The 27,164-nt window shown below is 40.8% G+C and overlaps 1 protein-coding gene across 3 annotated transcripts in view; it reads left to right on the top strand.

The window, feature by feature from the left end:
* Positions 1 to 27,164, top strand: part of ADK (adenosine kinase) — a 201,080-nt gene that overhangs the window by 132,249 nt on the left and 41,667 nt on the right. For all 3 annotated transcript variants that reach the window (XM_081006532.1, XM_081006533.1, XM_081006531.1), the window contains exons 7-8: positions 1,098 to 1,268; positions 26,329 to 26,364. In XM_081006532.1, the coding sequence (XP_080862658.1) occupies positions 1,098 to 1,268; positions 26,329 to 26,364 (207 nt within the window). The remainder of the gene's footprint in view (positions 1 to 1,097; positions 1,269 to 26,328; positions 26,365 to 27,164) is intronic.

Below are 27,164 nucleotides of genomic sequence, written 5' to 3'. Positions count from 1 at the left end.
CTATGTGATACCTCTTGTGACCCAGAAACCTTTTGGGATTTTTCTAGGTATTTTTACTCTGCTTCTTGGGCAAAACAAGCCCCCCCCCCCTTTTTTTTAGACTGCAATCCTATACATTCTTCCTTGGGTATAAGCCTCACTGCACTCAGTGGGAATTATGGCTGAGGAGGCATGCGTAGGATTGTGTTAATCGCTTTTCAACTTGAGTTTTGTGTTGGACGTTAAGTTATGGAAATGGTTTCCCCTTTATTTTGTTATCAGAAAAAGTAAAGTGTTTTATTTCTTTGTTTATGCTGCCTTTTCAGGAAGTGAAAAGTAAGAAATGAATAATAAAAACAGTAAGGTAAAGGTAAAGGGACCCCTGACCATTAGGTCCAGTCGTGACCGACTCTGGGGTTGCTGCGCTCATCTCGCTTTACAGGCCGAGGGAGCCGGCGTACATCTTCCAGGTCATGTGGCCAGCATGACTAAGCCACTTCTGGCGAACCAGAGCAGCGCACGGAAACGCCGTTTACCTTCCCATCAGAGCAGTACCTATTTATCTACTTGCACTTAGGGGTGCTTTCAAACTGCTAGGTTGGCAGGAGCAGGGACCGAGCAACGGGAGCTCACCCCGTCGCGGGATTTGAACTGCCAACCTTCTGATCGGCAAGTCCTAGGCTCTGTGGGTTAACCCACAGCGCCACCCGCGTCCCATCAATAAAAAACAGTATTCTCCCCCCCCTATTAAAAATAAAACAACATGGTTTTTGCTTGAAAGAGAACACAAGCCCAACTCACCAGATGTGACCAAGGCAGGATCAAAACTTGTGGCTTCTTTAGGCATGTTGTTCTGTAATTTGTTCCGTAAGTGGCCTTGGTTGCCCTTTGCAGGGAATGGGGACAGGGAGAGAGTGACCTCCCTCCTACTTCTTGATCTTTTGTTGACTTTTGATACCATTGACCATGGTATCCTCGTGGACCGGCTTCAGGAAATGGGTATTTGGCGGTACTGTGGCATCTTATTTCCGTGTGTGCTTCTTTCCACCTCCACAACAGAAATGCTATTTTTTTAAAAAACATATTTGAAGAGCAATTTATTCTGCATTTGCTTGCAGGGTTTCTTTTTGACGGTCTCGCCGGAATCTATACTGAAAGTCGCGTCTCAGGCTTCTGCAAACAACAAGATCTTCACTCTGAACCTTTCTGCACCATTTATTAGCCAGTTCTACAAGGAGCCCATGATGAAAGTTCTACCTTACGTTGATGTCCTGTTTGGGAATGAGACGGTGAGCATTGCTGGCCATTATTATTATTATTATTATTATTATTATTATTATTATTATATCATTTTTTCAATACAAACAACAACCGCAAAAGACACATACAACAAAAACCATAATAACACTACTAACACAATTTGACAATTCAGATTTGAGTACTGATATACCTATGGCTACACCTTTTTAACAATCTTTCCCCACCTCTCCTCCCCCTACTTCCCACCACTGTCCACCTTATCGCTTAAATATTCCTTCCAGATTTCTTCATATTTATCCATTCTTAATTTGCGTCAACATGCAGTTCGTTCGTATGTAGCTAGTCTGTCCATATTATCAATCCATGTGCTTAATGGAATCTTTTGGGGGCTCTTCCAATTCATCAAAACAAGTTTTTTTTGCTTCTAATATGGCACGGTACGTCCATTTTTTTTGACCCCTTGTAATCTCCCACGTTTCCGGAATATAATTTAGAATTAAATTCAGTTCGCCTAAATAACAATTTCTTTTTATTACTCTTGCTATAAATGTTCGGGAGACCAAAGCCACCTTCCTTAGTTGGAAGTTGCATTTTATGTAGTGATGTTTTTGGTGGCTTTGTACCCCATAGGCACGATCTAAATAGTTGATTTATTTTTTGGAAGTAAAATTTGGGAATATGTATTGGTAATCCTCTGAGAATGTATAAAACCTTTGGAACAACATTCATTTTGAGGACATTAACCTTTCCCCAAAGGGAAAGGTTTAGAGGTCCCCACCTTTCAATATCAAAAGAAATCTCATTTATAATTTGATTCAAATTTAATTTTGCAATTTAGTCTATATCTGATGAAATCATTATACCCAAGTATTTAATAAAGTCTTTGCACATCTGAAATTGATGGTTTCTATACAATGTAGCCCTTGGCCCAATTGGTAAAATCTCTGATTTTGTCCAATTTATAGAATATCCCAATATTCTGCCAAAGGTTTTTATTTTCTCCATAATTTTTGGAATTGTATCTTCTGGTTTTGTAATAAATAAAAGGATGTCATCTGCAAATAATACAATTTTGTAATTATCTTTGTTGTGTTTTACACCCTTGATATGCTCATTCTGAATTATTGCTCTTCTTAATGGTTCCAGGCACAGATTAAATAATAATGGAGAAAGAGGACATCCTTGTCTCGTTCCTCGATTTGAACTAATCAAATTCGAAATTCTTCCGTTTGTAACAATCCCGGACATTGGGTTTTTATAAATCATTTTAATCCAATTACAGTATTCTATAGGGAAACCAAATTTATGTAACACAAACCCTATGAATTCTTTTTAAAAAAATTTTTTTATTAAGTACAAATTAGAAAACATACATATTCACAACAAAAGGAAATACAAAAGAAAAAGAAAATACATTTAACCAAGGAAAAAAATTAGAGAATATTTTGTCTCTTTTCATAATTACAGTTATTTATACCTCTGTAAAATGCTATTCACAATAAAGCAGTGAAATGAAAGATAACATATCAGAAAAAAGAAAAAAAGAACAAAGAAAGAATAAAGAAGTAAAAGAAAAAGATCATAAGTGAAAATTTTTAAAAGTAGATAAGTACTCACAATACATAGCCGTTTCCCATCTATATTTATATTCAATTGTATAATTTCATCTTGTCCGTATCTACCTTAAATAGTTGTTGTTTTTTAAAAAAGACTTCCACCGTTTACCTCACGCGTTTTTAATAATCTGTTCATCAGAACCTCTGTTCTTCATATTTTCCTTTTGGATTTCCTTAATGTCTCACTTTGTATTTTTTATATTACGCATATATATATATATATATATATACACACACACACACACACACACACACAAACCCTATGAATTCTTTATATATTATGTCAAAAGCCTTTTCTGCATCTAATGACAATATCATAAACTCCTCTTCATCTTTATTTAAATTTATCAAATCTATTGTTAATCTGATATTATCTGTAGCTTGTCTTGTTTTTATAAAACCTGTTTGATTAGGTATCAAGTCTTGAATAACTTTTTGTAATTTTGCCGCCAATATTGCATTCAAAATCTTTGCATCAACATTCATTAATGATATTGGTCTATAATTTGCACATTTAGTAGGGTCTTTGTTAGGTTTTGGTTTAATTATTATTAAAGCTTCATTGAATGTTGTAGCAGATATACCTTTATGAGCTATATCCTCATAGACTTCTAGAAGTCTGGGGACTAGTAGATTTTTGAATATTTTATACCATTCTATAGGAAGACCGTCTGGTCCAGGTGAGTCCCCATTTCCCATTGTATCTATTACATTCCCAATATCTAATATATTTAGGGGTGCTGATAGCATATCTTTTTGATATTCTTCAATAGTTCAAAGCAGCAAAGTGAAAATCTGTTGTCATTTATAACCTGAAAGCAATTAAACTAGTTTTAAATACCACATTTTATTTTGAATACCCAACTGCATCTGAATGACATTGATGATTTATTCAGATATAAATGTCCATATTTTCTGAGCTGCACGGGTGCTTTTAAACCCACTTCAGCAGCTCAGTGGAGTAGATCAGTTAGAACATTTGAACTGATGCCTTGATCACTTCTTTGCAATTTTAGCTCATTGATATTTATTAACTAGGCTTCACATAATAAATTTAAACGTGGGCTATTTGGTATAAAAGTAATTATTGCTGCTATCCAATTATGGCTATTCAGTGCTCATTATGCAGCAATACATGACTGGCGACCTTGATTATTGTCATTTCTTTTAATTATTATTAAATTTAGTTTTCTGATAGTGTCGTTTTGCAAATGGTTCTTAGCCATAATACCTTCCAAGCCTACTGTAATCACTAGATAATTAACCTGCCAGGATTTAAGCACACTCAACTTTGCCTCAGGATGCTTAACAGTCAAATAAGGTCAATTATCTCCTGATGGTAACAGCTTTGTCACAAGTTGCTGCTTAATTCATCTGCAAAGCTACTCACCTTCAATAGACATTTTGCAACCCAAGCTAACTTTCAGTACTAATCAGAGCTATTTAAGTTGTCAGAGGACATAAACTTTAAATATTGTGTCCAAACGGCGTGTGCTTGATGAGCAAAATGCTACTGCCTTTGTAAGCAGGAACGAGTATGAGTATCAGAAAGTGGATTGTTGCAAACATGGTAGAAGTCGTGGGTGTCCAACTCATGGTAGCCAAGGGGTGGTAGTATGTCTAGACCAGGGCGGCCCAACTTTTCATACCAAGTGGGCCGCAAGAGTACTTTGACACTGAACCTGCAGGCCGCACACTGCCTTGTCGGGTACAGGTGGGAAAGTTGCCAGGGACTGCCAAAGCTGGGAAAGTGGTAACTAGGCTTTGGGGAGGAGTCAAGAGGACTCCAGGACCTGTCAAAGCCCTCATGCCTCCTTCCCCAAACCCAGCGCCTCCTTACCTGGCTTTGGGAAGGCAGCATGAGGGCTGCAGGGTGGAGTGGGGGTGTCAGATGTTGCCAAGAACTGCCAGAAAAGGCCTTGAGGGTTGCATGATGAAACCTCCCTGGCTCGACAGAAGCAGAAAAGCCTGCGGTGACGCAGTCTGGCCCATATTTCTGCTAGCCTTTTCAGCTCAGTGTATTAAAGGCAAAACTACTGCCTGACAACAAGAGGGTTGTTGGACATGAACTTTGTGAAGGCGACCAGCTTGGATGTTTCTTTTGAAAGGATAAAGCCGTCATGGATAATTCTATCTGTGGTTATTTGCCACGAGGTCAAATTGCAGGTTGTATTGGTTTTAGTTTGTACGGCACTCTTATTTCTTGTGACTATGGGAGATAAGAACTCTTGCTTGTTCTGCCTCACACTGTTGGTTTGGGGCTGGTCCCTCTCCCCATGCTCTGCCAAAGAAGACCAGTAAGGCTGGAGGAGGGTGACTAAGCCCAGTGGTTTCCATTGTGGAGTTGAGTTAGTTATGCACTGGGGACCTTTTCTGTCATTGCTCCCTGTGGACTGCTCTCCCCAAAGAGGTCCAATTGTTGCAGAAAGTACCGTATTTTTTGCTCTATAAAACTTACTTTTTCCCTCCTAAAAAGTAAGGGGAAATGTGTGTGCGTCTTATGGAGCGAATGCAGGCTGTGCAGCTATCCCAGAAGCCAGAACAGCAAGAGGGATTGCTGCTTTCACTGCGCAGTGATCCCTCTTGCTGTTCTGGCTTCTGAGATTCAGAATATTTTTTTTCTTGTTTTCCTCCTCCAAAAACCAGGTGCGTCTTGTGGTCTGGTGCGTCTTATAGAGCGAAAAATACGGTGCATTTTTGGCACCAGGTTGGAACATGTTTATTTCCTCTGACCTTTTAAAGGGTTATATTGTCTCCATCAGCTTTTAGTTTCCAAAATCTTCTGCCGCTTCTCAGTCTCTATGAAAGATGTTGTATTTGTACATTTGAATTGTTTTTATGTTTTAAATAAATAAGTGACTTGGTGTTTCCATGACTGAGCCTGGTTTTGAACATGCACCTTCCATAGGCAGTAGGGGGTTGTTTTTCAGGCTCCCCAAATTAAAATAATGAAAACCTGGCACAGTTGCAAAAATACATACTCAAAGGGTTGCTCATTAATGCCATTTTGACATTATGCCAGAATCCAGCTGCAAAGCCCTGCCCACACATAAAAGTCAAAGATCAAGCTGTCAATGAAACAATTTCCTCTCGCAAATAATTTATGTAGTCGTGAAACAGTTTTCGGATAACACGCTCAGAGTCCTCATATTAAAATGGGGCGGGGAATCTTACAAAAAGCAATGTTTGGAAATATTAGGCTTGCCAAATATTAGTGTGTCAAACACATTATTCATCTAGATGCTTAGTTGTTCATGTATATTTATTTGCATGCGCTCCACTGAGGACAACATTTTCTTATTTCTACTGAGTACATTTTCATGATTTTGTATTAGTAATAGTGTTAATAATAATAATAATAATAATAATAACTGGCATTTTTTTCTCCCCTCCCTCAGAGTCCCTTATAATGCCAATACTGTATTCATTAAAGACATTTTGTAAGCTTTGGCAGTCAGTTCCATATTCTAATTAATAATAGAAATATGTGTGTAAGAAGTCATCTTCTAAGCTAATTGCTCTAACCTGGGCTCCTTGGGAAGGGCAGGATATAAAATAAATAAAATAAAATAAAAACCGATACTGACATTTAAGACAGGCTCATAGATGCTGATGTCTGGTTTGCTTTTCAATGCACCATAAGCAAATAGTAACTTGATGCAGTGACCTGTAATATAGAGAAGAGCACCCAAAGAAGGCTGCTTTCATTAGAGGTTTGATTATTATTTTTTAACCCAGTTTGGATCCTTTACATCATTTTATCCATTGTTTTCTGTGGAAGATACTGAGTTTTCAATTATCAAAAGGCTGTGGCATCATTATCATTCCTGCTAAATTAACAGGGATCTTCTTCTTCCACACAGTCTGAGTATCTGACAAATTGTCTCTGGCTGGAAAATGAGCTACTCTACAGTACTGGGGAGGTTCATAATGTCAATGGCATGCTGCAAAGATGTGCTGTGGGAAGGATTCTGAAGCACCCCTGGGCTATTTCAGCTACGGAGTAAATCTCTTCTTCCTGCGCCCCTCCTTTCTGCTAGCTGCAGCAGCTTTACAAAGATGAAATACTTAAAAATCATAGCTTAGCCTTACAGCCGCCATTGACAAAAGCCCTGTTACTGGAAACGATCTGAATCACTTTGGAATTAATCATCCTAAATATAACAGCACATTTCTTTGTGACTCACCTGTTTCAATTAATCTTTCTGTTTAGCATTGTTTCCTCGATTGCCCCAGTATAAATTCAGGTCCAATAGGTATTCTAGTATATACCTAGTATGCTGTGGGTGAAAGGAGAAGCTGCAGCTCAGATATTTAAGATACTTTAATGCTGCTTTCAATCACACACCTTATGAGCTGTTCTATTAATTTAGAAATTATGCCACCCTTTCTTAAAAACTGATGTTTCCACCATGAAAAATGTACTGGAGAGAGGTGAGCAGTGGTATAGAGCAAGCTTTTCTTCTTAATAATAAAGATATTTCCCCATGGCTGCTCTCTGTTAAAGGAGAAGCATGTTGATCCTTCTTAGGTGCTTCTTAGATAAGGAATTTTAAAATAAAAATGTTAAGCTCCATGAAGTGTCATATTGCGAGAATATTCTGCTGTCCACTAGCATTTTTCGGAAGTAAGAATAATATTTGGCTGTTAAAAAGTTTACAGTGCCTTTGAGGTGGCGCTTCTGTAAAATTGACACAATTGCCAAAACTGCACAAAGAACCAAAAGCACACAAGTTTGCCACCTCAGTGGTAATTGTATTGAGGCAAAGCCTTTTGTAACTGGAGTAAAAAAAATGGGGCTCACCTGACTTTTGTTGTTACAGGTTTCCGAAAGAAAAAGAAATATACCCATTCACCATTAGAATTGCCATTTAGATATTTGAACGAGCCTCTTAGTTTTATTATTTTCAGTTTATCAATGCCCAGGACCCCAGCCTGTCTTCCTCCGATATGCCATTCCGAATCCTTTTGCATGTTGGTTGATCTGTGCAGTCTTTCTTTGTTTTGTATCCTCCTCAAATAGTAGTGACCAAAACTGGATTTGATACCATATGAAAAATTTTCGTCACAACTTTCTCGGTATTTGGTGGTTAGGCATTGGAATGTGTTGTTGGTGTATGGAAGGGCAAGGTGTGGCCATCGCCTACCCCTTCACTTATGGGTATTCCGTTAAAGGAATCCAGCGGTCGTGGATCCTGTCCAATGCCTGTGTGGCGGGGGGCCATGGCACGACTCCCGGTGACATCAGGGGAGAGCTTATAGTTGTATTCGCATCAACAGGCTCCCCCTACTGGTGGTTAACCCCTCATCTGACTCACCCCTCTCCAAGTGGGTGGAGTCAAAATTGCTGTGGTCCAATGCCTAAGCCAATACCTTCTCACATGCTGTAATCAATAAAGTTGTGGCCTTTTCTTGCCCATTAACCTGTGTCTTTATTCCCCAAGCGGGGATCGGGTCCTCGAATCACAATCCTGATTATTAATACCATTTTTGACTATTATTCCCATTTCTTTAATGTCAAATTGTCCAAGCTTTTATATCATCTGTAATTTTTATGGGGAACTTTCATTTCCTCCAAGTTTTGTGATAATGGTTTCAAAAAGCCCTGTACCTGAAGGCAGACTCTGCGGAGCATCTCTTCTCAGATCCTCCCATCTTGTCTCTCTTCTCCCCCCATGCTGAGGGTTCACAACCCACCTGTAGTCTGGATAAATAGCATCTAAAGTAGTTCAAGAGAAAAATGAAAAATTTCAGTGAAGGAAAATACTGGGTTGTGGCCAATGCTGCTGTTCGGCTCATGAAGCAGACTTCCACTTGTTCAACAGAACCAGCAACTCCACTTGACTTTGAACTGAACAAGCGTATTGGCAAGGCAGCTATGGCAATGGCTCCTCTCTCCAAAAGGGTATGGAGAAGGTGAGGCTAACAATGAACATCAAGATGAAGCTCTACCAAGATTGTGTGTTGAGCCTTAGGGTAGTGAGAAGTGGACAACTTACATCCACCAGGAGCAATGCCTCAACACATTCCATATGCACTGCATCAGGAAGATTTTGGGCATCAAATGGCAGGACAGGGTCTCAAACAAATATGTGGTCTCCCAAGCCCACATCCCCCCAGCATTTTTGCATTCCTGTCTCAACGACATCTACGCCGGCTTGGTCATGTCCACAGAACAAGATGGCTGGATCCCCAAGGATGTGTTCCACAAAGAGCTGGTTTTAGGCACCAGGCCCGTTGGCAGACCAACTTCATGCTACAAAGATGTCTGCAAACAAAACATGAAGGCTGGCAACATCAACCCCGCCATGTGGGAATCCCTTGCAAACAACCACAGTGCCTGGAGACAATCAGTCAGATTGTGTAGCCACAGCAGTTACTAGAGGAGGAATGACCACTGTGAGGAGCACAGAAAGAAGAAGCACCATAGTACGTCTGCATCAGCACAGCCGGATGTCTTCATCTTCCCCAGCTGCAACAAGACATGTCTCCCATATTGGTTTCTACAACCACAGCAGGAGCTATAACTCTCCAACAGTTTGACTTCACTCTCAAATGCACACTCTTGCATTGTCTCCCGAGACAGAAAGATGCCAACAGCTCAGAAATACTTAATGTATGAGAATTGGTCCAGTATCTAATATAATAATTCCAATAATTGATTATGATTATTATTTCTTTCTGGGGGTTTTTCTGGCATGAACAAAGGTTGTTAATGTAAGAAAGTTTGTAGTATTCCATAATTGATCAGTTCACTATTTCATTGATGGAATGTGTTTATACTTCCATTTTGAGGCCTTCTTCAACTCTAGCCACTAACAGATTTTCAACAAGTTGGGTAGATTGCGTTGGTGAATGTGAATTCTGCATGTGTTAACTTTAAGAGCCATAGACCATTATGTTAAAACATCACACGGGTACCTTGAGAATGCACAAGCTTGCCAGTAAACCCATCACCAGGCAGCTTTCCCATGAAGATACCATGTGGGTTGAACCAGGACTTCCATATGGGAGCTCTATAAATGGCCCCTTTGATTTCCACAACAGTGGCAGTCCTTATCCAAAGTGCTGTGGCTATTTCAAGGACCATGAATGCAGCCTCCACGCAGAGACACTGGCTCACACAAATGGCACCTGAGCGCTGTCTGGCTGCAAACTTTGCAGTGCCCTTTGCATGCATAGGGGCTATAGGCAAGTACAAACACCCCAAAGACAAAGCTCCAAGTCTGCTCTGCACTGTAACTTCCTTCATAGGGCTGATCTGCAGGCATACTCCTAGGAATACTGATCAAGAATGTTAAAAAGGTATTAGCATAAGTACCCCATAACATTGCTAATCACAGCCTTTCAGTTAGTTGTAAATTCTCTTAATGGGCTGCTTCAGTAGTAATGTACTGTCCGAGAAGGTTTTCAAGAGCAGGTAAAATATCACCTTACCACATTTGCTGGAATAAACTGATAGGACACACCAAATGTTTATTTCTGGATTTAAGGACTTCAAAGGAAGAAGTACTTGTGCCAGTTCTAAGACAATAGCTTCTTCCATGGTGGCCTAGCTTGCTCATGTTTTATAAGCCTATTTACTTCGGTGTTCATGATGAAATAATAGTTACCATAGCCATGATTGTGCTGATCTAGAAAAAAATCCACGTTAACTAAACTATTATTGTTTTCCACACAATGGCTTTGTATTGAGCTTGAAGTTGTTGCATACATTGCTGAATAATAAACAAACCCAGTTGTCTTTAAAAAAAAATGGCAAAAAGTGAATAGCATAAATAGGCATCTGGTCCCCCAAGTAACCAGTACTACAATTCGTGTGCTAAAAGCTGCCAGCAGATGTTCCAAAACTATCATGATCCCACGATTGCTGGGAGTGCAACTGTTTTCTTAACTATTGTTCAGTTACAACTGCCGGTCTATTCTGGCTGTAGCTATTGTTGGAGCCATACAACAGAATAGACATGGCCTGCTGTGAATTACTGTATTTTTTGCTCCACAAGACTCACTTTTTCCCTCCTAAAAAGTAAGGGGAAATGTGTGTGCGTCTTATGGAGCGAATGCAGGCTGCGCAGCTATCCCAGAAGCCAGAACAGTAAGAGGGATCGCTGCTTTCGCTGCACAGCGATCCCTCTTGTTGTTCTGGCTTCTGAGATTCAGAATAATTTTTTTCTTGTTTTCCACCTCCAAAAACTAGGTGCGTCTTATGGTCTGGTGCGTCTTATGGAGCGAAAAATACGGTACTTTGTTTCTGATTTGCAGAATAATTATTGGTGGTCTCCATCAGGGCTGGCCCTACCTTTAGGCAGAGTGAGGCAATTGACTCGGGTGGCAGATGTTGAAGGTCAGCACCAGCGCACCTCAGACATTGATCCCCACCCCGCCATTCCCATCTGTTGGAGATCAGAGCTTAGTGTACCACAGGCCTTTTCATATACAGTATCTCCTAAATTAGCCTGCTGCCATCAGGTGCACTGGAGGAACACGATCCTGTTACCAGTTGAAGTAAGATTCAATTACAAATCCATTTCGTTTCTGAACATGGAATGAGGGTGCACCAATTTCTCCTTTATCTTAGGCAGCATAATGTCTTGAGCCACCCTGGTCATAATGATGTATTTCATTATTCAATTATTATTGGATTTGTGCCATAAGAACATAGTTCCAATGATGTGCTGACTCAACCAGTTAGAATTTCCTAGTGAGCATGGGCATTTAAAAACAAGTAAAGTTCTGTTCTAAACTTTCAAGATTCCTTTTAGTCCTCTTTGTTTATGTAAAGCAATGAAATGTTAGTTCTTCGAGAAAGTCAACACAAAAGTAAAATTGTGGGGGCTTTATATCCAGAATAGCAGAGTATAAATCTGGAGTGTTCCACGCATGTAGTGTGTTTCAGATTCCCTGTGTTGGTCATGCAATCACTCCCCTTGATAATTGGCACACGGTTTATTGGCATCTGAATTTATTATATCATGTAATAAGTATAAATCCCATATTTGCTGATGCAGAATTTTTAACAGCACTCTCCTTTACATTAGAAACAAAATTCAGTTAATTAGCAACTGTGTTTTTTCTAGAAGCTGGAATTCGGAGCTTTTGCCCCAGCCATTTACAACTTGTTTTTCTTGGAAAGAGCAAAGTATTTGAAAATAGTGGGGAAAGGGGCCCTCTAATTTCCTTTTCTGCTGAGGAGTGCAGAGCCCCACTTCTCCCATCGACTCCGGGAATATTTCATTTTTTTCCTGCCTTTAAGGGTATATAAATAAAGCCTACTGGCAGAATTTACATTATCTTTGTACCTAAGCCAATTTGTAAAATGGTTGTAAAATTAAATCATGTAATTGGGAGGGCTATTTAAACATTAATTGGTAATATGATACGGAGCAGCTCAGCGTTCCCTTTTGTCCAGATGTGGACAGAGTTAATAGAAACTTTTAAGACGTTTGTCGTGTGTTGGAAATGTTGCTTTAAGGCCAGGCCCCAGAAGGTCTCTTTCAAAAAGAGGCTCAGCCCAAAGCCCCAGAAGCTGGGGGTGGCAGGAGTGAGACTGTATGAGACCCATTGTGTTGCTTCTTTTATTCTTTGTGCAAAGGATCTTTTAAACGGCCTCGGTCCTGTATACCTGAAGGAGCGTCTCCACCCCCATCGTTCAGCCCGGACACTGAGATCCAGTGCTGAGGGCCTTCTGGCGGTTCCCTCATTGTGAGAAGTGAGGTTACAGGGAACCAGACAGAGGGCCTTCTCGGTAGTGGCGCCCACCCTGTGGAACACCCTCCCTTCAGATGTGAAGGAAATAAGTAGCTATCCTATTTTTAAAAGACATCTGAAGGCAGCCCTGTTTAGGGAAGTTTTTAATATTTAATGCTGTATTGTTTTTAATACTTGATAGGGAGCCGCTCAGAGTGGCTGGGGAAACTCAGCCAGATGGGCGGGTTATAAATAATAAAGTCATCACAACTTCACTACTGGTTCTTGACATAAAAGTAAATCATGTGTAAATATTACACATGATGACTAGATTGCACTGCCTTGCCCCATTTCGAGAACTGCTTCGTAGAAGCATAGGAGGCTGCCTTACACCCAGTCAGACCATTGCTCCATGTAGCTCAATATTGCGTACACTGACTGGCAGCCAGGGTTTCAAACAGGGAACACACCCAAGTTTATCTGGAAATACCAGAGATTGAATTTAAGGAATTATTATTCTTATTATTAAAGATTTTCTTGTTTTACAGAAGTATGTGTAATGTCTCTCGTATTTTTTCCATGTAACATTTTTACAAATCCGTTTCATTTGTTGAGACATCAAGGGGAGGAAAAAAAGGGGTGGAGGGGGAGAAGATGGGTGGGGGTGGGGTGGGGTGGCGATGTTTCTATTATGCTTAATGTATGTAGGGTTTGGTGTCAGTGTTGCTTGTGCTGTTCACTTGTGTTCCTTTGGTGGTGAGAGAGGTTGGGGTCAACCTAGGGTGTGGTTGTTTGTTTGTGATTGGCTGTGGTGATCTTTGTTTTTGTGTGTGAGTGGGGTGGGTGGCTGTTTTGGATCAGGTTAGCCATATTGATTTGTATGCTGTTGGTGGATTATTGTCATTGTCTTGTTGGGCTGTGTATGTGATAAAGGGGAGGCATACCAGGGTAAAGGCATCTTCTTCTGTTTGTCCCCGTGTCAGTTTCTGTTTATTGGTTAATTTTTCTAGTAGGGCTGTTTCCCATACTATTTGGTACCATTGGTCCATGCTTACTCCTGACAGGTCTCTCCAGTGTCTGGTTATGGTGTTTCTGGATGCTGAAAGTAGGTGGGTTATGAGTTCTTCAAACCCCATAGACGCAATCAAAAAACAATGGGAGAATGACATAGGCTACAAGATTAACCCCACTCAATGGACCAGAATGTGGTCTAAACCCCCCTTTAAATCCATATCAACGAAAAGAAAAGGATCTCTTTTTTTAACCTTGAATACATAACTTTGAGAACAGAAGAAGCAGCTGGGAAGAGAGGCCTTCAGGGATATTTTTAAAATAGTTTTAGAAGTTGCGTGTCTTTGTTTCTCAATTTGATCCTTTTGCATGTTTTTGTATGTTTTGTGGTATTTTTATTGATTATAGATTGGTAATTCTTTATTGTGACTGATAAGTACAAACTGTTTAATTATTATTTGCTGATGTATAATTTTACTGTTTACTATTAGTTTCTGATGGATTGTTGAATGTTGTTTATTTTAAAGTTATTGTGACTTTTTATATTGGATCAGATTGCTACTGTTTGATGTTTTATTATCTTTATATATGTGTCAGAGTGGCTAGAGAAACCCAGCCAGGTGGGAGGGGTATAAATTATTATTATTATTATTGTTATTATTATTATTATACATAACATTTTGCTTAACAAGCATAATTGAGGTTTGTTGTTTGTTTGTTGTTGTTGTTTTCTATACCACTTTACATTTTTAAGAAAAATCTCAAAGCGGTTTACATCACATTAATTAAAACATCAAAAATATATATTGAATAAAACATTACTGAAGAAAGTCAAATATAAAGTAGACATTCAAAGCAACATAGTTAACAGGAAACTAAAATATTATCTTAAATATTTCAAAGCAAAGCATTGCTAAAGGAAGTCAGATATAAAATGCACATTTAAAACAGCATAATTAACAAGAGAATAACATATTAAGCACAGAACATATCTGCTACCGATGCTGCCAATCCTGCCAGTGGTGGTTCATGGCAGGTGGCTGTGGAAGCTCAGGCTCAGTGACTTGGGCCTTCACTATGAGACAGATGAGATGGTCTCTGGCCTCCTCAGCAGCCCCAGCTCCTGTAGTTGGAGTCAGTTGGGGCCCTCTCATTCCAGGTCAGGCAGAAAAAGTCTTGCATGTCAGGGTGAAGGTCCTCCAGGACTCACAGCAAAGATGATTTCATTATTTACTATGTTTTACCAATTTTTGCTATCTTGTTTTGGTGTTTGTTGGCCAAAGCAGGTGGTTTGAACTCATATGGATGGTAGACACAAAAACAGAATGGCTAGATCAGCTGAACTCTGGAGTCCGAATCTTGTTCCTGCCTTGGTTTTGGAACTGAAACTGCATTGGTCACTCAAGCCAGTGGCCTTTGTCAGGAGATGGACAGAGGAGTACAGTGGTACCTCGGGTTAAGTACTTAATTCGTTCCGGAGGTCCGTTCTTAACCTGAAACTGTTCTTAACCTGAAGCACCACTTTAGCTAATGGGGCCTCCTGCTGCCGCCGCGCCGCAGAAGCCTGATTTCTGTTCTTATCCCGAAGCAAAGTTCTTAACCTGAGGTACTATTTCTGGGTTAGCGGAGTCTGTAACCTGAAGCGTATGTAACCTGAAGCGTATGTAACCCAAGGTACCACTGTACAAACCTGATAATTTCTCCTGGACCTCTAAGAAACTTTTGATCACCCATAGCTTCAAACTATTAATCCATCTAGGGCTTCTCTAGGTCCCTTTGAAAACAAACACAAAAGTTTTCAGCATTCTCTTAGATCTTACTTTCCAAGTTGACCCATACCTTCAAATTAGAAAAATAATTATCTCAATTTCTTTATCCGCAGTAGATGAAAGAAGCTGCATTTCTGGACATTTAAAGGAACTTGCTTCTGTGTACACTAATCATTAATTTTTTAAATCTCTAGAAACTTTTTTCTATGGCTTGGGGAATGCGTTGAATTTCTCCTATAAGATTTTTTGTTGCATTAAAGATTAATATTTCCATTCCCATGATACACTTAGATATCTAAGTGTAAACATAAATTCTGTAATGATCTTCCAGAGATTTGTGTATCCACATTAATTTAATATCTCTTTTACGCTTTTGATTGTAGTTTTCATTGTTTCATCAGAAGTTGGTGAGGCCTCAGTTTAAGTCACCACTTCGTTGGGGGCTCATTTATTAGTTTGTCGTGTGGTTTTTCTTTTGGAAGTGGATACAGAGTGCGTTTGGGATATAATTCTATGTTGCAAGTCTGAAAATGGGCCTTGTTCATCCATGCATTTTCAAGAGAGGAAGTAAGATGGAAAACACATTCATTGCAATCAGTCAAAACCTGTTACATTTGTGTAAAGAAAGAAAAAAAGATGTTCTGAAAAATGTGATATGATTCATCTGTGTTCTTTCAATGAAACAAGGCCTCTTAACCCTAGGATTTTAGTCCTAATTTTATTACTCCTTCCAGTAATAAGCCTTGAGTCTTTTTGCAGTCTTCTACTTTCTTTCAAACATCTATCGCTCATTAAAGTCCTTTTAGATTAGATTTAATGGTAGCTCACATTGTGCTAATTTCTTTTCAGTCTGTGATATTTTTGATTCTAATCATCCTTCACCAGTTTTCATTTCAATACTTTTTGAAGTGTGGAATCTCATAAAGATCAAGATTCCTTTTTCTTTGTGGAATGCCTTGATTTTTAAAACAGTCCTATTTATATAGATGTTTATAGATTATAATAAACTGTATGACAAAAACATATGAGATGTTGGACTAGGGAGGAAGGGCTGGTAGCATAGGTTTTACAGTTTGGGGATACAAAGTACAGGTCTAGATAATAGTTATTATTTGTAGCGGAATTTCAATATGGCTCAGATGCATAGAGCTGTTGCAGCTTATTACAAATGGATACAGTGGCAGTTTAGCTCTAAGTGATTTCTTTTCAGCTGTGATCTTCTGGCAGGTAACTGTGAGGCTATTAAGTAAGGAAATAATTATTAATGAGACAATAGTAATAGCAAGCAGCTAAATAATGATAGCAAAAGCCATGGAACTTCTAAATTTTGCCGCTGGGAACCTGAAGAAGCAGCTTAAACCAAGCAATATGATCTACTTAGTTATTTTCCTGGTTTCCTAAAATAATTTGTATTTTTTAAATACAAATCAGCACATCCAAAATTGGAGCACAGGCTGTCACTGCTAGAGAGTGTCAAACTTCAGAACTGATGTCTTTCTCTATGGACAAAGAGAACATTAATCTAGCTTTTTCTTTTCATGGAGATAATAACATTCCTTGCTTCTTCATTATAATCTACCTGCCTTCTGAGCACCAGAAGATGATCTTAAAGGGTGTTTGTTTGTTTGTTTGTTTGTTTGTTTGTTGCTGAGGCTGGTTCATCTGTGTTTATTTGTGCTCCTGAGGCCCTTTATAGGTAGGAGTCCCACAAGCATGTTGAGGAGCATTACGTAATTATTAAATCTTCCATGCCAAAGACATGCATGCCAGCCGAATTATAAATCATGACCCTCCAAGTCCAGGATGTCTGCATTAACCAATGTAATCCATTCTCTTAACCAGCACAGACAGGCTGCCTCATAATAAATTTGTAGATCTGGCAGGGCAAAGCCTCCTCTTTCTTTTGTATCTGTCATAATTTTATGTTTTGGCTTTTCCCTCACCAATAAATTTATTTATTTATCTTCCATTCTTTGAAGCAGCCTGCGTTATTAACAATTGATATTGATTGAAATAAAAACAGCATCCTGGGTAATAGGTTCATTTTGATAGCCGAGATTCTGCCAAGTAGGGAGAGCTTCATAGCAGGGTCTTAATGTTTTCTTTTAGATGCTGGATATTCTACATTTCATCAGTTGCCATCATAGAATTGTAGAGTTGGAAAGGACCTTGACTAGTCCAGAGGAGGAAGAAACGGGGGGGGGGGGGCTGAATGGTGGAAGCCTGAGCTGAAGGGAAGTGCACTTCAGTCACTTGGGAAGAGGAACCAGGAATCCCCCCCTGACTTTGCTGCAGAGCGGAGAGCCTCAGGTGGAGGCTTGGGAGGGCTTGTGGCAGCTAAGATGGGACCCAGAGCAGGAGCCCAAACAGTGGGATGCAGTCCTATTGCTAAGATCCAGATGCTACCTTCGCAGTTGGAAATATATCCACTCACTCCCAAGGAGCGTGTGTTTGCAATGCCCACATTCCCGCAGGGCAAGCGGCTCTTTTTTCCTTTATGATTAAGAAACCTTATACCAGACATTATATGAGGGGTGTAAATTAGAAGAAATAAGAACTATTTTTAAAAAAATGGGATTGAAACATGATAACCAAGCTTTTGCAGAGCGAGCGAGGAGGGATGCCACCATTCTTATTGCACTGGCTGGGGGAGAGTAGCAGTTTGGTTCGGCCGCACCGGGTGATGCGCTGCAGGGGGTCCCACAACAATGCTGTAGAACAGAGTGTGAGGGGCAGGGGGTGCCCAATTTTAGCATCACACGGGGCGCCACTCAAATTTGAGAGCCCCAAGTCCACCACTGCTCCTTCCACCTCAGGAAGTTTCCATGCAGTTTGGGAGCAATGCACTGGGTGTCCCATGACTCGTATATCTGATAAACTTTGTTATATGATGTGTCTTTTTTTTATATAACTCTCTAGTATTTACCTACTTAAATTACTACATTTAATTATCCTGACATGTTGCAAAACCTCAGTGAAGGTACCCTTTTGAAGATTGTGGAGGAAAGGAGCGGTTTCTCTTGCAAAAACTTGCCCTGTAATAAATAAAGGCTATCACTAATGTTAAAGGGGCGGGGGGGACTATCTATATTTTTAAAAAAAATCAAATAGGGGAATAAGGATAAATTAACTGTAGCAGTAGAGCAAAACCAAAGTAGCTTCAGAAATATACCAATTCATGGCCAACTCTTGAAGAATTGCTGGCATTGGTTCACAGAGCATCATCACCTGGGCTTCTTCTGGACCAAGACCTTTGGTTTTTAATTTTATAGTATACGGCATTCAGACCTAGAAGTACGCTAAGACACAACTGTTCTGCTCCTGGAAGTTTTGACTTCTCATATCTTTGTTGTGTCTGGTATATCAGTCCTATGTTAACTTAGAAGCATTTTAAGTGTGTTTAGGAATGTGGCCCTAAACAGGTTTCATCTGGTTATAAACTGAGTATTGATCAGTTTTAACAAGCTGCATTTCAGCCACTTCGCTCCTTCTGGAGTATAGATAGTCCCACATAATAAATACCAAAGAGTCAGCCACGGTGAAATCTGTGCAAAAGTGTAAGTGCTTTTAAGCTAGAACAAAAATAAGGGAAATTGTTACTGACCTAAGAAAACTAGAAACAACATGAAAGTGAAGCCTGCCACAAGGTCCTGACACAAATAGCAGTTACCTTTTTTTATTGCTATCTCTTGAGTTTTATCTTCAGTTTCCTGCATAAATGGCTGCTGTTCTGCTGAAAATAAAGGGTGAGAGTTAACTTTAAGCGACAGAACGTATTTCAACAGCTCTTCCTCTACACACTGTTTCTATGCAGTGTGAAATTCTGTGTGCTATTTGGTTTTTTAAAAAATGCTTTAAAAACAATAGCTTTGCAGTGCATTTAAATGTTCATTATTGCTAAACAAGTTAGATTGTTAGGGTTTGCTACTGCGTTTTAAAATGCGACTGATTATAAATCGGCACCGCGATCTGAAGTGGGGCAAAGAGTAGGGGCTTCAGGAAAAGGTACCGTATTTTTCGCTCTATAAGACGCACTGGACCACAAGATGCACCTAGTTTTTGGAGGAGGAAAACAAGAAAAAAAATATTCTGAATCTCAGAAGCCAAAACAACAAGAGGGATCGCTGCGCAGCGAAAGCAGCGATCCCTCTTGCTGTTCTGGCTTCTGGGATAGCTGCACAGCCTGCATTCGCTTCATAAGACGCACACACATTTCCCCTTACTTTTTAGGAGGGGAAAAGTGAGCCTTATAGAGCAAAAAATACGGTACCAATGTGTAAGTCTCCTGTTGAAACCCAATCTGCTAAAGCAATAGGATGGAAGCAGTGTGCGCTGCTTGTGTGTCTGGATAACAGAGAAAGTTTATCAAGGCTGAAGAACAACTGCTGTTCAAATCCTGTCTTCCCCCCCGGAAAAAGAATAGATTATGTTGCTGGTTGTATGTTTTGGTGTTGGGGTGTTGGGGTGGGGCGGTTATGGCTTTGTGTTTCGTTCTTTTGCTTTGCTTTGCTGTTGTCACACGCCATGCATGAATGAAAATGCTGCATTCTCCTGGGAGCTGTAAAGCTTCTGTGAAGATTGTTTATTTCCTTAATCCCTTCTCCTTTGTGAATCCTGATGTCAGATAGAAAATGGAAAGCCTTTAATATAGATATTATCACCCTTATTATCACCTGCACTAGGGAGTGCCCTCGCTGCCTGTTGTTACCCTAGCAATCGCCATATGTTGCTGCCTCTCTGAGGTTAGATTTTAACCTGACTACCTTCTCCCATATGAGGTGCCTTTGGGGGCTAGCACAGATGGCCCACTGCTTCTTTCATTATCTTGCACTTATGGTCAATCAATGCTGAAAGGCATCCTTTCATTTTGAACTTTCTGAGCTATTTGGGACATGCCAAATATCATTATTAGCAGCAGTCGCTGCAAAGGCGTGAACCCCGAGCCGAAAACCGTAAAGCAAACATGATTCCTAAAAGCACTGAGCGCAGCTCTCAGAGAAAGAAGAGATGGGAGATCTGACTAGGATGTAGCAAATTTAACCTCCTCCTGGAGTACAGGTAGTCCCACTTAAGAAATACCAGGAAACCAGCTATAATAAAATTCACACAAAAGTGCAGGTGCTTTTAAGCTGGAACAAATGGATCAAGCCAATCTTCTGCTGCAGCCAAGGAGCCTTCTGAGGGACAGTGAGGGAAAATTTTGCAGGAAGGATTTAAAGTAGGTAAGAGAAACTGTTTGGCAGAAGGACTGATCTTACAGCTATTGTCATCATATACTACAGCAAGCTGGGGGGAGTGCTCTTCACATGTAATAAGCACCTTGGAAAATGTCACAGAGGTAGGAATGGTAGAAAGAAATATATGGAGCAGAGCAGATATGAGTTCTGAAGCAAGAGCAAAGGATGGGAATATGAAGAAAAAGAAGTATGGCGCATTGGAATGCTACTTGAAGGAACATAATTATGTCCCAAACTTCTGGTGTTTCTTTGGGAATTGAGTACTGAGATAGACTCTTATTTATTTATGGGCAATTTTGTCTGTGGTGGCATTGGTGGTTTTGCTGAGGTCAAGGGAAGCCCAGTCTTTTTTCATCTGTGTTTAGATTAGATTTTTTTTCTGCCCCCTTGGACAGAAAATGTGGTTTGGTATAAACTGGGTAGCAACAAGACGTATTTGGAGTTGGCTACAGAACAGGGTAAAGATTAAGTGCCCGGCCTTACTGCTTTCCTGTGTGGCAGAACGTATCATTTCTCAAAAGGGACACCCTTGTCTTCTTGCTCCAGCCTTGTGACCTGACCTTCCATGTTTGTTCGTACAGTAAGAAAAATCGTCACAGCTATTCTGAAGAAAGTATGGCATGCCGCAAACATTTCATCTGTCTGTTGCCATGGAATATTGTGATGTCATCTTAGATGGATTTTAAAGGGAATTGGACAAAGGCTTGGAGGATAAATCTATCAATGTCTACAAGCCATCATGATCTTCAGTTACAGAGGCAGTATCTCACCCTATCCCAGTTGCTGAGAGCAACCAGAGGAGAAAATCATTGCATTCATATCTACCTTGTGGGCATCCCAGAGGTATCTGATTGACAGATTTGGGAAATGGGATGCTAGACTAGATATACCAGGGGTCAGCAAACTTTTTCAGCAGGGGACCGGTCCACTTTCCCTGCATGCAAAACCAGAATGCAATTCTGGTTCTAAACGCAGAATAAGGGGTCTCTATAGTATAGTGTATTTTAAAATGGGGTTTCAGAGTTTTTAGGGGTTTTGAATGTTTTACGTAGTTTTGTAGTAGTTTAATGCAGTTTTTATGTAGTTTTTATGTAGTTTTATGTAGGTTTTCAATTTCATTGTTCTGCATGGGACAATGACAATAAAGATATCGTATCGTATCGTATCGACCTTGTGGGGGGCCAGACTTTATTTAAAAAAAAAAAAAAATCAACGAATTCCTATGCCCCACAAATAACCCAGAGATGCATTTTAAATAAAAGGACACATCCTACTCATGTAAAATCACACTGATTCCCGGACCATCCACGGGCCGGATTTAGAAGGCGATTGGGCCGGATCTGGCCCCTGGGCTTTAGTTTTCCTACCCATGAGATAGACTTTTGGTCTGATCCAGACATAGCTGCTCTTATATTGAGAAGGTTTGGAGGTGGGGAGGGAGCTGGACCAGCTGTGCTTGTTGCATGGCACCCTAACAGCATTTGGACCGTCCTCTTTCACTTCTGATTTCCAGCACCAGAGTTTCTTGTCTGGCACCATAGCAACTGCAGGGCTCTTCCCACTTCAAATTTTAAAGCATACAACCACAAACGTAAAGCGTGAGTACCCCAAACAGATGTTTATAATAACCAAGTCAGTCTTACAGGTATGCTCAGGATTGGGCCTGGATTGACTGTAGTGCTTGCAATAGCCCTAAAGCAGCAAAAAACTCCATCTTCCAAGCAAAAAAATAGAAAGTATTTTAAATAACTGGAAATAACTTGCACTCTACAGATTGATTCACAGATAGGCACAAAGCAGTATCAGAGGTTCCTCACCAAATTAAAGTTTGGCACAGATGTTAATGTCTTCCCCTCCCTCTCACCTCAGAATAGACTTCAAACTTCCTATTTCAATTGCATGACTAAAAACTTGAGGTTACAAATATCATCTGGCTCCAATACATCTTGTTTAGTTTTTGTTCCTATTTTCTGTGGACTTATGGCTTCCATTACTACTCTTCTCCCCCCTCCCTTTTTTTTTTTTTTTGCATTGTCTGTGTCCCAGTCCCACCTAAGCCTTTCTGGATTTTATTGTAGTTCATTAGAAGTGCATTTCTTTATCTTGGAGGCTTTCAGGCTCTTTCCCTCCCCACCCCCCACCCCATGTATGCCTTGGCTTTGTTAATTGCATGCTGCTCTAAGAATACACTGCATGATACCTTTGAACCTTACACTTTGCCTTGACAGCTGGGCTAGCAAATGCCACTGACAACGGGGAAGTGTGAGGGGGGGGGAATCTTTTGTAAGTAAATTGCCAATGTGGCTAACCTTGCTGGAACCCAATTGTTAAGGCTGTGATTCAGTTTTTCTGTCAAACTCAGTTCAGGCTAACCTGGCTGGCCCTCTGCTTCTTCAGTGATCAGCCTGAGGAAGTGTGCTTTCTCAGCTTATCAGGTTTTATTAACTTCAGCTTCCTGCTGCAGTAATTGTTTGTTCCCACTTCAGCTTCTTAGAATGTCCACCAGAATGCCTTGTCACCGGTGCCTGAGAAACATGTGCACATTAAATACTTCCTTGAATTATTTGCGGCGCAATCCACCAGAAAATTCTCCTACCTACACAGGCCCCGCTGAAATGCGTGGGAGCATTGTAAGATCACTTCTTTTGCAGTGCTCCATTTATCTCATCAGCAGTCCTCAGCCAATTGTACTTGCATTGCTTATGTTTAGTAGTCTGCAAAGATCACTATTTCTCCGCTGATGTTATTCCCCTGCAAAATGGAACAGTAAAAAGGCACCGGCGATAATGTAAACTGAACAAGTGATAGTGAGATTGGCCAAAAGTTACCTCCTGTTGTGAAGTGAAATGTGAGTAACGGGGGGGGGGGGGGGAATGATTAAGATACTTTGGAAAGTAGGTAAAAGCTTTATTACAAACAGAGCTCCGTGCATAGAGATACGTTAATGTTTCGTATGTTGGCCCAGTTGACATGTGGTGTGAACATGCTTGTGTGCAGGTACTGTATTTCTCACTCTATAAGACGCACCAGACCACAAGACTCACCTAGTTTTTGGAGGAGGAAAACAAGAAAAAAATATTCTGAATCTCAGAAACCAGAACAGCAAGAGGGATCTTGCTGTTCTTGCTTCTGGGATAGCTGCACAGCCTGCATTCACTCCATAAGACGCACACACATTTCCCCTTACTTTTTAGGAGGGGAAAAGTGAGTCTTATAGAGCAAAAAATACAGTACTTACAGAAAAATCAAAGCTGCTTTGCTGCTCTCCAGAAGCTGCTGCCGCCACAGTACCTGGTGCTAGTGCTACATGCAGATCTGGGTTCATGATTTGTTACAAGCAGCAAGCCCTATAACTTGTGGTTTGTCTGGGCCAAGACAAACCATGAGCCCAGGCTTAGCCATGATGCTGAGCCAAACCATGTCTTAGTTCTGCAGCAGGGCATGTGGAGAAGGAGCGAAATGGCCACAGTTTTTCCTCTGAGTACCAGCACACTTGTGCATTCATGCTTAGCCATGGTTTGGCTACATCCTCATTACATACTCATTTTATGTCTTCTAATCTTTTCAAATGGTACGTTTTCAGTGAGGGATATCTGAAGGTCTGCTAGAGCAGTGTTCCCCAACCTTGGGCCTCCAGCTGTTTTTGGACTACAACTCCCATCATCCCTCGCTAGCAAGACCAGTGGTCAAGGATGATGGGAATTGTAGTCCAAAAACAGCTGGAGGCCCAAGGTTGGGGAACACTGTGCTAGAGGAACGGTCTTCTGTTTGCACAGGTAGACTTCCTCTACTATATTCTGCACTGCCACCTCCACGCAGCCACCAAATCTGCTTTGGAGCATTGGAGGACCCTCTGGGTCAGATTTGGAGGTGCGTGGAGGCAGCAGAGGCGAGGAAAGGAAAGGGAAATCCATTGTGCAGCACTGGATATCACCCAGTATATGTAAATTATCTTCAGTGATGTCTTCATATTAGAACCAATTAGGAAATAGCATTACTGCTTTCTCCCCTGTTCTGTGCTTGTATTTAAAATCACACATTCAAAGGGGAGCCATTAATGTTTGATATAAATATGAAATAACGACCTTCTGGTGCTCGAGTCCTACTTGAGGGATGAAGAAGAGTTCAGTTGCCTAAAGCTGTGAATAAGACATCAAACTGTTTTAAGGGATTCTCTCATTAATGGTTGGATGTGTTGTTTTATTTGAAACACTTGGGGTTCTTTAATGTGAAATCAATGACAAATAGCTTTCAATATGTTTGCAGCTAAGCACCAGGCTAATCCTTCAATGACACCATGAATGTTGTTGATTGAAATTATATTTTAAAGCTTATAACTATTACATAAAGCTGTAATCAAACCGTATGATTTAAAAATATCAGAGGAGTCCTGCTGCATCTGCTGAAAAACCCACCTAGCTGAGCACTCTGTTCTCACAGTTTTCAACCAGATGTCTACAGGAAGCCTGCAAATGTGATGAAAAGGTGTGGTCATAGAATCATGGACTCACAGAGTTAGAAGTAGAGTTGGAAGGAACCCCGTGGGTCATCTAGTCCAACCCCCTGCAATGCAGGAATCTCAACTAAAGCATCCATGACTGATGGCCATCCAACCTCTACTTAAAAACCTTCAAGTTGACCAGTGGCTTTCAGCCAGTGTGCCGTGGCACCCTAGGGTGCCTTGAATGATGGTCAGGGGTGTCGCGGGCAACACTGGCTTCTGTCCCTCTTTCCTTCCCTCCCTCCTCTGATGCCCTCTCACATCTCTGCCTCCCCAAGCTTGCACAGCTGTTTGCTGCAGCAGCCCTGGCTACAAGCTCCCCAGGTGAATGGTGCCTCTGAAGCTGGCCAGCGGGTGCTCCCCAGGCCCCTGTGGGGCAGTGTGAGGAGCCCCTTCTCTTTGGGGCAGGGGGGGCAGCTCAGAGACCAGGGGGTGCAGCTGCGGCTGCCCAGAAGATTCCCAAGAAGAGGGGAGAGGAGAGGAGACTGAGGGAACACTCTCCAAGGGAAGGCGTTCAAAAAGGGGTGAGAGGCTGCCAGCTCTGCAGGCCAGGGATGACATTTCTGGCCTCCTGAGCCCCACAGGGGTGCTGCAGAAAAAAATTAGTTGCTTAAGGGAGCCGTGGACTCAAAAAGGTTGTAAACCTATAAAGTAGACAGATCTTTTGAGCAGTTCTGAGATAAAATTCAGTGTTAGGTTGAGCAGGAAACTGCATGTTTCATATTATACCGAACTGATGCTGGAAATGGCACCTCTGTATTTTTATTCTGCTCTCCTCTGAAACAGCCAAGGGTCATTTACCCTGATTTGTGGCTTCATCACATGTTAATTTCCTTACCAGCGGTGTAGTCACAACACGGGGTAAGCGATCCTAAACGTTATTGGGGAAAGGTGAGGGTGCTCTTTGTAAATTTGGCTCTCCAGCCTCACTGCTGTGGCCTTTGGGAAGTGTGGTAGAAATGATTAATAGTGAAAAGTCCTGTGGTTAACTGTACCCTTTTCTGTTAAAGGCCATTAGTCCAAAGTTACTTTGCCAGTGGGGAGGAGAGCACACATTTTCCTTCCATCTCTCTGAAGTGTGTTGACACTTCATTGCTATCTTGTCAGGGGAAGAAGCAGCCTTTTCATCGCAAGTAACTGAACAACTGCATGTGGGCATATTGAGATAATTATGTAAAAGGAGACTGCCTGAATGAGCTTCCAAATGTGTTATTTCTTTATTATCTAGCACTTTATAATTAACTGTTCCCTTTTTATTATTATTTCAGGAAGCTGCCACTTTTGCTAGAGCGCAAGGCTTTGAGGTGAGTTAACCTATGTTGCACGCTAAACAGATTCTAAAGGGTTTTTTTCCCCTTGCTGATAATGAAGTTCTTTTGGACAGTGATTGATGTGCTATTATACTCTCCAAGCCTCGCAGCAGTTGCCATAGAAACTTGGCAGTCGTCATGGTTTCTTTGTTCTGCCAGCTCAGTGTTATGACGCACTCTGCTAGGTCTGCACCCAACATCGCCTACAGATGTTATTTATTGAATTTTGAAAAGCCTCTTGGGAAGCTGAGAGGTTGGGCACGGCTTCAAGCTGCCTCTGCAGATATGGGGCCTGTCAGTTTGCTCAGTTAAAAAGCCACCTCATTAGCTGAATTACACTCCATAAAGATCCAGTGCTAAAGCATTGGTGAGGCAGGACTAAATACTGAAATATAACACCATTTTAAATAACTTAAACTCTGCCATATGTGGATTATCGTCATGCAAATGAATTTTAGTAAGGTGGTATGTGGAATTGTTAAGAGCTGATTAACGTAAACCCTGCCTTTTACACTCAGTCTCTTTTGGAGAAGTGGGCTGTTCTTTTGTTAACAGGCACAAGTGGTATTTTCCATCTGGGTTTGTACAAATGTGCAATCTCCTAACAGCCACACACAGTCTCTGTCTTTTGTTTAGTCTATTGTGCATCATTTTTAGAGGGTCTACTCTTGACTTTAGTATTTTTATTTGCGAATGCTTCAGATTCTGGAGGGTTTTATCAGTATACCATTTTCCCAATAGCTTGATCAGGAGAACTACTACCTATAGGACATGGGGACTGTTTCCTAGAGTTC

This window comes from Podarcis pityusensis (genome assembly GCF_964106645.2).
Source record: "Podarcis pityusensis genome assembly, chromosome: 5".
In the NCBI taxonomy this organism is placed as follows: Eukaryota; Metazoa; Chordata; class Lepidosauria; order Squamata; family Lacertidae; genus Podarcis; species Podarcis pityusensis.
This window is presented reverse-complemented; position numbering and strand designations above follow the sequence as displayed.